General features: G+C 42.3%; 1 protein-coding gene across 3 annotated transcripts in view; it reads right to left on the bottom strand.

Annotated features, from left to right (window-relative positions):
• IL31RA (interleukin 31 receptor A) overlaps positions 1-13,081 on the bottom strand; it is a 72,032-nt gene that overhangs the window by 51,020 nt on the left and 7,931 nt on the right. For 2 of the 3 annotated variants that reach the window (XM_053303587.1, XM_053303588.1), the window contains exons 2-3: positions 7,026-7,231; positions 808-896 (exon numbers count right to left, since the gene is read on the bottom strand). In XM_053303587.1, coding sequence (XP_053159562.1) covers positions 808-862 — 55 coding nt within the window. In that variant the 5' untranslated portion in view covers positions 863-896; positions 7,026-7,231. The remainder of the gene's footprint in view (positions 1-807; positions 897-7,025; positions 7,232-13,081) is intronic. The other variant, XM_053303586.1, reaches the window with a different exon arrangement.

The raw sequence follows: 13,081 nt of genomic DNA, 5'->3' as shown, positions 1-13,081 counted from the left end.
TAGCAAACAAAACCAGTTTGGTGAAAAAACAGCAAAGAGGTTTTGAGACAGTTCTTTAGTATTGAAGAACTACAAGGATTTGTTTAAAGAAAAGGTTACAAATGAATGTACAGCTTAATTTCAGCTGTAGCTCATGGCTGAAGAGAGAGACCAAAACAAACAGCCATCTCTGGAGGAACAAAATGGAGACTAACACTGGAAGAACAAAGAGGGGAGGAGTCCAGCACTTTAATCCATGACCCTAACACCCCCACCCACAGTGGTCACTATGAGACATTGCATCTGAGAGCTGATGCTGCCACGGTCCTAGCTCCAACACTTTTAAAGGAAGGGGAGATGGGCAAAAATTCCACCCACCTACCCATCCCATGCATGAGCACCCACACTCCCAAAGCAGGAATGCCACCACTGCAGGTATGTATTGTTTGCTTGCACACACACAGCTTTAGTAAGGATGTCAGCCACAGTCACAATATGTTGCTGAATTGTCACAACCTCTTGTGAAGGAGGTTGTGACAGTTATTTCAGATGAGCTTGTTCAAATGAAATTTGAATTGAGTACGGACTCCTCCCCCACTTCAGGATGTTTATATATAACTTACTAGGATTCAGCCGAGTGAAATTAAAAAGCATTACTTTTTAATATTTTGTTCACCCTCTACCAATCCAAATGAAGTAAAGCAGCAGATTTTGCTAACAGTTTGATGATCTAATAAATCTTTACTTGGAAGAAACCATTATCAATTTCAATACAACTTTCTTCCAGGTAAGCTTGCTAAAAGTCAGTATAGACATTGTTCAACTTACCTGCTAGACATAATCTGCAAAGCATTGTAATGGTCCAGAGCAAAGTGCAGAACATTTTGCTTAGAATAAATTTTGGACTGGCAGAAACACTGTAAGAAAATTGAGATATGTAGATATGACTATATGCTGAACACAATTAAATATCACTTATAATGAAAAAAATCAAATATGTATTATATATTTTCTCTTCTCTTGCCTGAATTTCAAAAGGAAATAGACAAAATTTTGCATCACTACACATAATCACTTTATTACCTCATGTTGGGACTGCACCCTTGGCATTGACTCCCAGACTTTTGAATACCTTTTCACTAAAAGTAGCAGTTAAAAGTTTATTAGAACAAAGTGGCACTTTTGAAATGAAGTTATTTATTGGGATCAAACACTTCAGAAAAACTTTTACTATGAACAGTAATCTTGCTATGTAGCAGTTTGATAGGAGTTCAGTTACAGAGACATTCAAACAATATGCATGTTATCTCCATTGATGAACAGTTAAATAATGAAGTTTTACACTATCAGTTATTGATACCATTAGACTATGTTAATATACACTCTCAGCAGTGTAGCTACTGTGGAACCTTATTATTTTATTTTATTTTAATTTATTTATTATTTAACATATTTATATACCCCCCACTACTGAAGTCTCTAGGCGGTATACAATAACAAAACAATCCAAAAGATTGAACATTTAAAACATATATAAAATTTAAAATTAAAACAATCCATAGAATTCAACTACTTTTATTGCTTACTCAACACATTTTATTGATATGCAGAAGCTGCTCCCAGGTCCGACTCAGGGAAACCAATTCTACCTATTCAGAGTAGAAGTCCGTTGTACACTGCGCTGATTAGCTTGGGAACTGGGATAGCACAAACTCATCTTCCTGGAAGCAGTTTTTTAACTTATTAAAAACCAAATGTTTATTTTTGAAACAGTAAATGGGAAATAAGAATTTAGACATTGCATTTAAAACTGTAAAATGTACCATATATATATGGTGGACAGCTATCTGAAGTATGGGCAGAAGTGGAAGAGAGAAGGTTCATCACTTCTGAATTAACCAATAATCATATCTGTCCAAAGAATTGTGAAAGGAGAGTGAAGAATGCAAGGCTCCTCAAGAGAGAGAGAAAAATGAATGTCTTCTTTTTTAATAGTACATCTGTATACCTTAATCAGAAATGAAGTCAGCTGTATACATTCTCATAATTAAGTGCTCATAGAGGCAGATGATTCCATTGTGCTGGTTGACTTTGGAAGAGAAGTAGATTCCTCAGAGTACGTTTATATTCAAAAATGCTTAATTACTGGATTGGAAATATATGTCGGTTTGAATCCCAAGACTTCCTTTGCCCAGAGCAAGAAAAGCTTAGGATAAAACCCAATATTGCATTTCATGCAGATGAATTGTGGGCAAATGTCTACTTACAATATAAAGCAATTGAATTTTATATGATTGTGCAATTGTAACACTTTGTAACACTAGAGTGCTGGACTAGGACCGGGGAGACCTGAGTTCAAATCCCCATTCAGCCATGATACTAGCTGGGTGACTCTGGGCCAGTCACTTCTCTCTCGGCCTAGCCTACTTCACAGGGTTGTTGTGAGGAGAAACTTAAGTATGTAGTACACCACTCTGGGCTCCTCGGAGGAAGAGTGGGATATAAATACCCCTGCTAACTGGGCAAAGAGGCACCTTTTACCGTGGTGATTCTCTTTCTTTAGCAGGGGGAGAGTAACTGGCCCTATCCACCCCCAGCACAGTACTTCCAGTGACTGTTGCTGGTGTGTGTCTTATGTTTCTTTTTAGAATGTGAGCCCTTTGGGGACAGGGAGCCATCTTATTTGTTTTATTTCTCTTTGTAAACCGCCCTGAGCCATTTTTGGAAGGGCGGTATAGAAATCGAATTAATAATAATAATAATAATAATAATAATAATAATAATAATAATAATAAATGTGAAATAATAATAATTTATTTATTTATACATTTATATCTTCCTTCAAGGAGCCCAGAGCAATGCACATAGTTATTTTTATCCTCACAACAACCCTGTGAGGTAGGTTAAGCTGCGAGTTAAGTGACTGGCCCAGAGTCACCCAGTGAGTTCCATGGCCGAATGGGGGTTTAAACTTGGGTCTCCCCAGTCCTAGTCCAGTACTCTAACCACTGCACTACACTTTATTGACAGTTCTATCCCTATATGGCTTTTGTATATATATATTACTTCATTTGGACTGGTATTTCATATCGTTCACAGGTAATTTCCCTTTTCCATACCTATTGGTACTATCTCTGCAGGGTTCTACCCCACAGGAACTATGTGGGCGGAGTTTTCTGTGGTTCTTCCATCTGGGTCTTCAGTGCTATTTTCACATGCTATTTTAGTTTGGTCATCTGTTTAAATAAAGATGTCTGTTGCTGAAAATTAGTGTCTTCTGCTCCAGGAATCTAGTGGAAGGGGACTCCTAAGGTGATCCACAATTTGAGTATACCCAAGGAGCCCACAACCATAGGAAGGCATAACAGTTTCAAGTTAAACCTTGGGACAACTGCAACAGAACTTCTCCTTATTTTCATAGTATATGTGTGGAAGTCTCACAGAAGAGCCATGGATATTAATGGAGGCAGCACTTTCAGACAGCATTATGAATTTTGCATTTAAATGTTACTGTGAAGTTGCACTTAAAAATATATCGCTGATATTGGTATCTGGTAAATACTGGCGACATTTTAAAAATCCTTATTTTCAAGTTCAGCTCCATGCATCTGAGCAATTGGTGCTACCACCACCACCACCTCTCCCAAACAAGAAATAACATTTACTGTTCAAGAGTTTTAGGACTGAATTTTCCATCAGCTTTAAGACGCAGAAGAAGAGAACATTCTTTTCCTAAGTATATATTTATATATATATATATATATATTTACATATTTTAAGTATGTAAAAATATTTAAGGACCAGTCCAGCCCTTTCGTGACATATGCCAGTGGACAAGCACAATCTTTTCATGAGTCTCTGCACACAAAAGGACTGCTAACAGGGGACATGAATAGCAATCAGGGATTGCTATACTGGGATGTAAAAGATGTGACAGGAGACTGATCATCTACAAAGATCATAGGCACATAGGAACATAGGAAACTGCCATATACTGAGTCAGACCATTGGTCTAACTAGCTCAGTATTGTCTTCACAGACTGGCAGCAGCTTCTCCAAGGTTGCAGGCAGGAATCTCTCTCAGCCCTATCTTGAAGAAGCCAGGGAGGGAACTTGAAACCTTCTGCTCTTCCCAGAGCAGCTTCATCCCGAGGGGAATATCTTGCAGTGCTCACACATCAAGTCTCCCATTCATATGCAACCAGGGCAGACCCTGCTTAGCTATGGGGACAAGTCATGCTTGCTACCACAAGACCAGCTCTCCTCTCCTGGAGGGAACCACTGGAGGGAAAGCCACAGTGCAAAGATAATACATTCTATTTATTCAGGCTTGTAAAAAAGAAAATACGTACCACGTTCTGACTAGCATTAACTATATCCAGCTAATAGAAAATATCAAATAAAACTTAATACTGCACTCAATCAGACTGATTAAATTCAACTGAGTTCACCAGGATTTTAAGCAGCCTGTGCGAAATCTAAACAGTGTTTAATTTCTCTTTGGGAAAGCAAGTGTATTAGTAAGCAGAAAACTAAGTATTAGAAGCTCCCAACAACAGCTCTCTTCAACTCATACTCTTCAAAAACACTATTATTTTTCTCTCTGCAAGGCTCAAAGAGTCTTCTGTATGCCACTCTTATACCGCCCAAATCTCTAGGCAGTTTACAATTAAAATCATTTAAAACTCAACATTAAAAGTATTAAAACTATAAATCTAATTAAAAGCCTGGGATAACAAATGTGTTTTCAGTGCCTTTTTAAAGTTGCCAGAGATGGGGAGGCTCTTATTTCAACAGGGAGAGCATTTCAAAGCCCAGGCGCAGCAACAGAGAAGTCCTGTACCCGAGTAGCCATCAGACAAACTGGTGGCAAACATAGATAAACCTCTCCAGAAGATCTCAATGGGCGATGGGGCTCATGGCAAAGAAGACATTCTCTTAAATACCCAAGGCCTAATTTGTTTAAGGCTTTATAGGTAAAAACCAAAACCTTGTATTTTGCCCGGAAATTTATCAGCAGCCAGCGTACCTCTTTCAATACTGGAGTAATATGGTCTCTCTGAAATGATCCAGAGACCAACCTGGCCGCTGCATTCTGTACCAACTGCAGTTTCCAGACTATGTACAAAGGCAGCCCCACATAAAGCACATTGCAGTAGTCCAGCCTGGGGGTTACCAGCAGATGTACCACCGTTCTAAGGTTATTCATCTCAAGAAACGAATGTAGCTGGCATATCAGTCGAAGTTGATAGAAAGTACCTCTGGCAACCACCTCAACCTAGGACACCAGGGAGAGGTTTGGATCCAGAAGCACCTCAGACTGCATATCTGTTCCTTCCAGGGGAGCACTGTTCCCTCGAAGGTGTGCACACGTGCGCACATTCACAAGTTTTTTGATGTCCACTCAGTTAATTTTAGATCCCGCTCAGGTTGAACGAGGAACGCCCCATTCTCAATGCAGGTGCGCACACACTGCCTTGATACTGCCGCCCAGAACAAAACTCATTCAGCACAGAGATTTAAAAAAAAATAGAGAGGGACCACTGCTAGGGATGTGTGAACTGGTTCGGGGGTTCGGTTCAGGGTCGAACCGAACCCCCCTCCCCCCAGTTCTGTCTGGACCAGAACCAAGCCCGGAAATTTGCCCGGAAATTTCCACCAGTTCGTGAAATTTTTTAAAAAATTATTATCTCTAGCCCCTTTGCGGGGCTTCCTAAAGGCTGGAGGCGGCGGGGGTTTGTGTGTCTGCGACGGTTCCCCTCTCCCCGCCAGATTCATCATCGCTGCAGCCCATAAACCCCTGCTAACTTGGCAAAGAGGCACCTTTTAAAGTGGTGATTCTCTTTATTTAGCAGGGGGAGAGTAACTGGCCCTATCGACCCCCACAGTACCTCCAGTGACTGTTGCTGGTGTCTATCTTATGTTTCTTTTTAGATTGTGAGCCCTTTGGGGACAGGGATTCATCTTATTTATTTGTTATTTCTCTGTGTAAACCACCCTGAGCCATTTTTTGAAGGGCAGTATAGAAATCGAATGAATGAATGAATGAATGAAACCTTCCTTTTTGGCTCGTTCGGGCCTCTGTAATTTGGTGCAGTGGCCATTTTGCCTCCTGCCGCATACGCGCTAATGGCCTCTGCGAGGCCTGGCATGGCCCAGGGCCTCACAGAGGTCATTTGAGCATGTGCGGCGGTAATTGAAAAAAAATTAAAAATGGCCACCATACATGCACAAATGACTTCTGCGAGGCCCTGGGCCATGCCAGGCCTCATAGAGGCCATTTGCACATGCGCATCAGCAGGCAAAATGGCCACAACGCCGAATTACAGAGGCCCAAATGGAAGGTTTTACGGGCCACGGCAGTGATAAACGAGGCCAGCAGGGGGAGGGGGAATCTTCACGGACACACCCACCCACCCATGGCCTTTAAGAAGCCTCCTGAAGGGGCTAGAGGTAATTTTTAAAAATTAAATTTTAAAAACCTGCGGAAACGCCCCCCCCCCCCGGACCGTACCAAACTGGGGGAGGTATTCGATGGGGAGCCAGATCGAACTGGTCTGGTCCAGGTTCAAGTGCAGTTCGCACTCAAACCAAACCGGGCCAGCCGGTTCTGTGCACACCCCTAACCACTGCAGGGGAGTGAGACCCCATCCAAAACTGGCAGATCAAAATCGTCTCCTGAGTTCCGACCCCGCACAATAAGTACTTCTGTCATCTGGACTCAGTCTCAGTTTGTTATTACTCATCCAGCCCATCACCGCCTCCAGGCAGGCATTTAGGAAGGTTATCCCTTCTCCCAATGAGGCTGACACGGAGAAATAGATTTGGGTGTCATCAACATACTGATAACAGTATGATAATTGTGGAGTTTAAATCAAAGTCAACCCAAATACACGAGATTTTGTCCACAAAAAAACTCATTTAAAACATCGCAATGAGTAATAGTTGGTTCCAAGTACTGATTCAAGGGCCCGCTGCCAAAGATAGCATTCCTATAAAAGGCCCAGAGCTGGGCAGATAGTACCAGGAACTGCTGAGTCACTCACCCCTGGCCCCAGTCCTGCACACACTCCTGGCCCCGGTCAGACAATTCAGAGAAACCATGTTATGCTTCATCAACCATGATTCAGTGAGAATGCAAGAACTTCATGAGAATTTCAGTCATGAACATTTCTGAGGAATCTGGCTATATATATCTGCCACATGTTGTGAAATAAAGTCCACTTTCCAGTACAAAAGGTCTCATACCAATCTGAAAGAGAAAGCAACAAAATCAACATCTGGGAGAGTTCTTGCTAATTTCCTCCTAAAGCATTATTTCCAATATATCTCCTCAAACAGATAAATCTTCCAACATTATAAGAACTTAGCAGAAATATCAAGTTAAATAAGAATATCATAACCAGTACACATATTTTTAAAAGGAGCAAGACAGTACCAACGAAGGCCTAAACTGGTGTTTGAGCAGATCTAGCAATGTAATCTCAGCGGTGCAAACAGCATATACACGTTAATCGTTCGCCTACCCAGTGCCCACACATATCATTTTTCATCATTTATGACACGGAGTGCCAGAAAGCAAGAAGCGAAACAACTCTCTTCCTAGTGTAGAAAAGCATCCCTGCCTGGTCATCTGGAAACAATTATTTCACACAAAAGGCCATCAACAAGTCTGTTAGGATTGCAGCCGCTGGAATCAAAATTAAATGCTTCCATGCACTATTAAAAAAACAACCTGGATCTTAAACCAAGGCAATACATTCTGGGCACAAGGATAGCAAGCAGTCACAACCCGTTTACAAAAATGTAGACAGTTAAAAGAGCTCCACAAATGCCCTCCCCAGCTTGCCTATGATGAATGCTCCTCTCTCCACCTCAGCCGGCTCCTTTGCCCACACCTAAGTTCTCCATAAACCACAGAGAATGCTAGGAATGGAACGTGTCTATCTACCTTCATGAAGAATCCTCAAATACTTCACCAGGAGGTTATTCACACATGGCTTTATGCCTCAGGGTATCTGAAGAGCGAATTTGCTTCGCAGCAGATTCGCAAGATGTTTACTTTGGGGGATTAAATTGACAGTTCACATAGCTGTTGGTTCCTCCCCGCACTCCCTGGCAGATCTTTTTCCTGTGCATTCCACACCACAGAGGAAGAGGCAAGAGGGCTTTTAAAAAAATAGTTTGACAGCTAAGAGCACAAGACCAGCATAATGAGTTGCCAAACAGCTGGATCAAACAGCAGGACGCTTAACTCTTGCCTTCCGGAGTGACTGTCTTCATCACCCCCACCACACACACACCTAATAGAATCAACTTAGACAACAAAGGGTTCAGGTTACATCCATTCTGCATATCTATAGCCTATGTAAATCATAGCAAGACACACATTTTGCAATCTGTGCTTGTGTTTAACTCAGGAATTTCTCCCTCCCCATCCCTCAACAGAATATCAGCCAATCTGCAACACCCCACCAGCACTTACAATTGCAAATCACTTAGAGCACAGCTGTCAAACTCCCCTTCATTGAGTTTTGAAAAACGCCGATTTACTGGCATGACCACCCCAAACATAACAGAGAAAACTGTGGGCCAAAACAGAAGCCCCAGGGTTTTTTTCAAAAGCCTCTACAACTAGTGGATTTTTTTAAACCAGACATACTTTGGGCTAAGCCAGAATTCAGAGCCTCCATTCAGGGAAAAACAAAGTGCTGTCTGTACTGGTCCCTGATAGCCCTCAGGGACCTCGGGGTAAATCCAGCTAATATGTGGACTGGCACACTCCAATCAGGAGTGGGTTCAGAGGAGAAAGCCCTGTGTGAAAAGCCTCCTGGCTGATTCACACGTAAAGGCAGCAAGAACTCAGAAATGTTGGGAACTGTCTTCTGACCAACTTTGTCAAGCCAAATTCAAACGTTGGTTGCAAATGCTGGCAAGAAGAGGGTACCCAACATTCTCCAGGTTTCTGACAACATGGAAACAGTGGCAGTAGCATAAGCCCATGCTCAACAGGAACCAGAGGCTCTTCCGTATTTACTTGCCGCCATTACATATGAACCTGCTCACAATGTCACCAGGACATATCATTAATTTACATCTGTGGTTCTGTGCACAGTGCATCTCTTCAAAAAACACTCTTCTGGCATTTCACTAGCAAAAGCATAAGAACTGCAAGATCTGCGCATTACCAGTATAAAGCAGCAAGAAAAGTTGCATGGCAGTTCAGTCAGGCCTGAGGGTTTTTCCTGGAGCACAAGAGCCAATGGCAATGGAGGGAAGAGTGCCCAGCTCTTGTCTGATGAATGACATGATACGAAGGAGCAAAGCAGCATCAACAACGATTTTTAGGCAGGCATAATGATGTGTTAATATTATATGCAAGGAAGGTTTGCTCAAGAAAGGTGTTGCTATGTTGGTGAGAAGTATACCATGAAAGAGGGACTATCAGTTTTTAAAAGCCACTTCCTCATTGCCAAGAGAAGCCAGACTTGCATAGGAACATAGGAAGCTGCCATATACCAAGTCAGACCATTGGTCTGTCTAGCTCAGTATTGTCTACACAGGCAGTGGCTTTTCCACGGTTGCAGGCAGCACTCTAAGATATTCCTCTTAGGAGATGGAGCTGCTCTGGGAATAGCAGAAGGTTCCAAGTTCTCTCCCTGGCATCTTTAAGGTAGGACTGAGAGAAATTGATGCCTGCAACCTTGGAGAAGCTGCTGCCAGTCTGTGTAGACAATACTGAGCTAGATGAGCCTATGGTATGACTTAGTATACGGCAGCTTCCTATGTTCCTGGGAGGGATGAGCGAAGTACGCTAGGAGGTATACTCCCAGTAGGGTCACCCAAAGCACGAAGGTCATCTCAGCTACCCAGCTGAAGCAAGCAGGCACCTATATTGGGCAGCAACGATACAGGAAGGTGCTAGAGGTGGATGATTACTTCAGTGACAACAACAAAGGCATCATTTCATACTGCACGGGAGAAGGCAATGGTAAATCACTCCTGTATTTTACCAAGAAAACCACATGGTTAGACAAAATGAAATGATTGTCAATGTAGTGCCAGATGATGGGCCCTCTGGTACTCAACATGCTACTGACGAAGAGCTGAGGATCTCTCAGAGTTCCAATAGTTTTTATGACACAGTTAGACTAAAGCCTTTTTGTGGACGTCCAGCAGCTGACGTTGCCATGCAGGAAAAGAAAATTTGAAGCTGCAAAGACATTTACATTGGGAATCACAATGGGAATGTGGAACTTAAGAAGCATGAATATGAGAAAGCATGACACAGTAAAAGATGATTGACATCTTGGGCATCAGTGAATTAAAATGGACTGGAATGGGACACTTTCAATCAGAAAATCATACCGTTTACTACTCAGGACACGAAAATCAAAGAAGGAATGGTGTTGCTTTCATAGTCAGGAAGGAGATAGCAATGACAGTACTCGGGTACAATGCGGTCAGTGACCAATATCAATTAGATTTCATGGCTAGCCCTGTAACATGACAGTTCTTCAAGTCTATGCCCCAACAACTGATGCAGAAGAAGAGGAAGTTGAAGAGTTTTATGCTCAAGTTCAGTCTGAAATTGACAGAACATGCAAGCAAGATGTGATGCTTGTGGTTGGAGACTGGAATGCCAAAGCTGGAAACGGTCAGGAGGAAAACACAGTTGGCCTATATGGCCTAGGAAACAGAAACGAAACAGAACGACTTATTAGTTTCTGCCAAGCCTATGATCTCTGCATTGCTAACACATCCTTCAAACAAAGAAAGCAGTGCCTATACACATGGACATCACCAGATGGAGTACACAGAAATCAAACTGATTACATTATTGGCGCAACAAGATGGAAGAGCTCAGTTAACAGCAAAGACATGGCCGGGGGCCAATTGTGGAACCAATCATGAACTACTCATGTGCAAGTTCCAAGTCAAGCTAAAGTGGAAAAACAAAGCTATCCAGCTTCCACAATATGATCTTGAGAATGTACCCACCATTTTCAAGGAGAACATCAGGAACCGCTTTGAACCAGCCCCTGAGTGACTCAGCTGTTCCTCAGGTCACCTGCTCAGTTTTATTTATTATTATTATTTTTAATTTATTCGGTTTCTATACCGCCCTTCCAAAAATGGCTCAGAGCGGTTTACACAGAGAAATAATAAATTTTAAAAATGGATCCCTTTCCCCAAAGGGCTCACAATCTAAAAAGAAACATAAGATAGACACCAACAACAGTCACTGGAGGTACTGTGCTGGGGTGGATAGGAACAGTTACTCTCCCCCTGCTAAATAAAGAGAATCACCACGTTAAAAGATGCCTCCTTGCCAAGTTAGCAGGGGCTTTATAGGAAGGATCATTGTGACTTCAGGGTGCTAGAAGCCCAACAGAGAGGAAGAGAGAGAGTCCATCCACTTCCCACCCAGTGCTGCCTAGAGTGAGAGAGCAGGTGGGCTCTGGGGTTCCTTCTGCTTCCCCTGTGGGGCTGCTGCCTCAGGTTAACATCTGTGGAAAGTGTGGACAGGACTGGGACCAGCCCATGTGACTCAGCTGTTCCTCGAGTCACCTGCTCAGTTTTGGACTTTATAGGAAGGCGCCTTGTGGCGGCAGGGTTGCCACCAAAGGGTTGCCACCAAAGGGGGTCACCCCTCTGCGGGAGCCACTTCAGGGGAAAACGAGGGTGAGGTCTAGAGGGCTTCTGTTTAATCAGTTTTAAGCTGTTTTGGACTTGGGTTGAAGTTGCTGTAATGTGTTTCAGTTCAGCTGGAAGTGGGTGGACAGGGGGCAGCTATGACTATGGGGCAGCTATCCCAGTGGTGGTGGGGAATAGAAGAAGTAACATTGGCAGGTCAGCAGGCCATTCCAGGGGAAGGGTAATCAGAAATTTAATAGCTGTCTCCCCTTCCAGCTGTCCTGCCAGCTCTTTGACCTTGGGGAGCACTGCCAACAAACCACTGAAATCTGAGCATAAGTATGGTGTCCCCCAAGGCTGAGATAAGGTGGATTGGGAATATGCGGAGATGGCAAAACTTACAGTACTGATAAGAGACCAAAATTTAGAATGCTTTAAAGAAGATTGGAAACCATTCTTATTATATTTAAAGAACTATTTTCCTAATATTGATTTTACAACAGGGTTTGAAATCTAGTAATATTAGCAGGTTGGGTAGATCAAAATCGTGTTTGTAAGGTTTAGATCTATGTTTTGAATTATTATTATAGCAAGGGTTAATTTTATAGTTGGTGATTCACGAGGAGGTGTGAGCGGGAAGTCCATATTTGTTCAATATGTTGTGAATGTTAAGATATTGTTAAAATTAATAAAAAAATATTTTTTTAAAAAAAGAGATAAGCTGGATTGGAAGAAGATGAGTGTGGTTTTAAAGTTGGAGGAAGAAACATCAATAACCTGCACTACGCTGATGACACCACTCTGATAGCTGAGAATGTGGATGATCTGCAAGCTCTAGTAATGAAAGTCAAGGAGCACAGTGAAAAAATGGGCCTACAATTAAATGTAAAGAAGACTAAACTATTGACAACGGGTTCAGCAACCAGCCTCACAACTGACAATGAAGACATTGAAGTGGTGGATAGCTTCTGCCTTTTAGGATCGACCATCAACAGTAAAGGATACAACAGTCAAGAAATACATTGCAGACTAGCACTTGGTAGGGTTGCAATGAAGGCCTTGGAAAGGATATTTAGATGCTGTTATGTGTCTACACCTACAAAGATTAGAATTGTTCGGACAATGGTTTTCCCTGTGATACTCTATGGATGCAAAAATCTGGGCTTTGAAGAAGCAAGATAGAAAAAGCATTGATGCTTTCGAACTTTGATGTTGGAGAAGACTTTTGAGGATACTATGGACAGCCAGGAAAACAAACAAATGGATCACAGAACAAATCAAGCCAGAATTTTCACTCGAGGCACAAATGGCCAGGCTCAAACTATCATACTTCGGACACATTATGTGAAGACCCAGCTCCCTTGAGAAGTCTATAATGCTGGGGAAAGTTAAAGGAAAGAGAAGAGGATGACCAGCAGCAAGGTGTATGGACTCGATTCTGGGGAGAATCTATCTATTTACATAG

The sequence above is a fragment of the Hemicordylus capensis genome, chromosome 2, assembly GCF_027244095.1.
Source record: "Hemicordylus capensis ecotype Gifberg chromosome 2, rHemCap1.1.pri, whole genome shotgun sequence".
Taxonomy (NCBI): domain Eukaryota; kingdom Metazoa; phylum Chordata; class Lepidosauria; order Squamata; family Cordylidae; genus Hemicordylus; species Hemicordylus capensis.
This window is presented reverse-complemented; position numbering and strand designations above follow the sequence as displayed.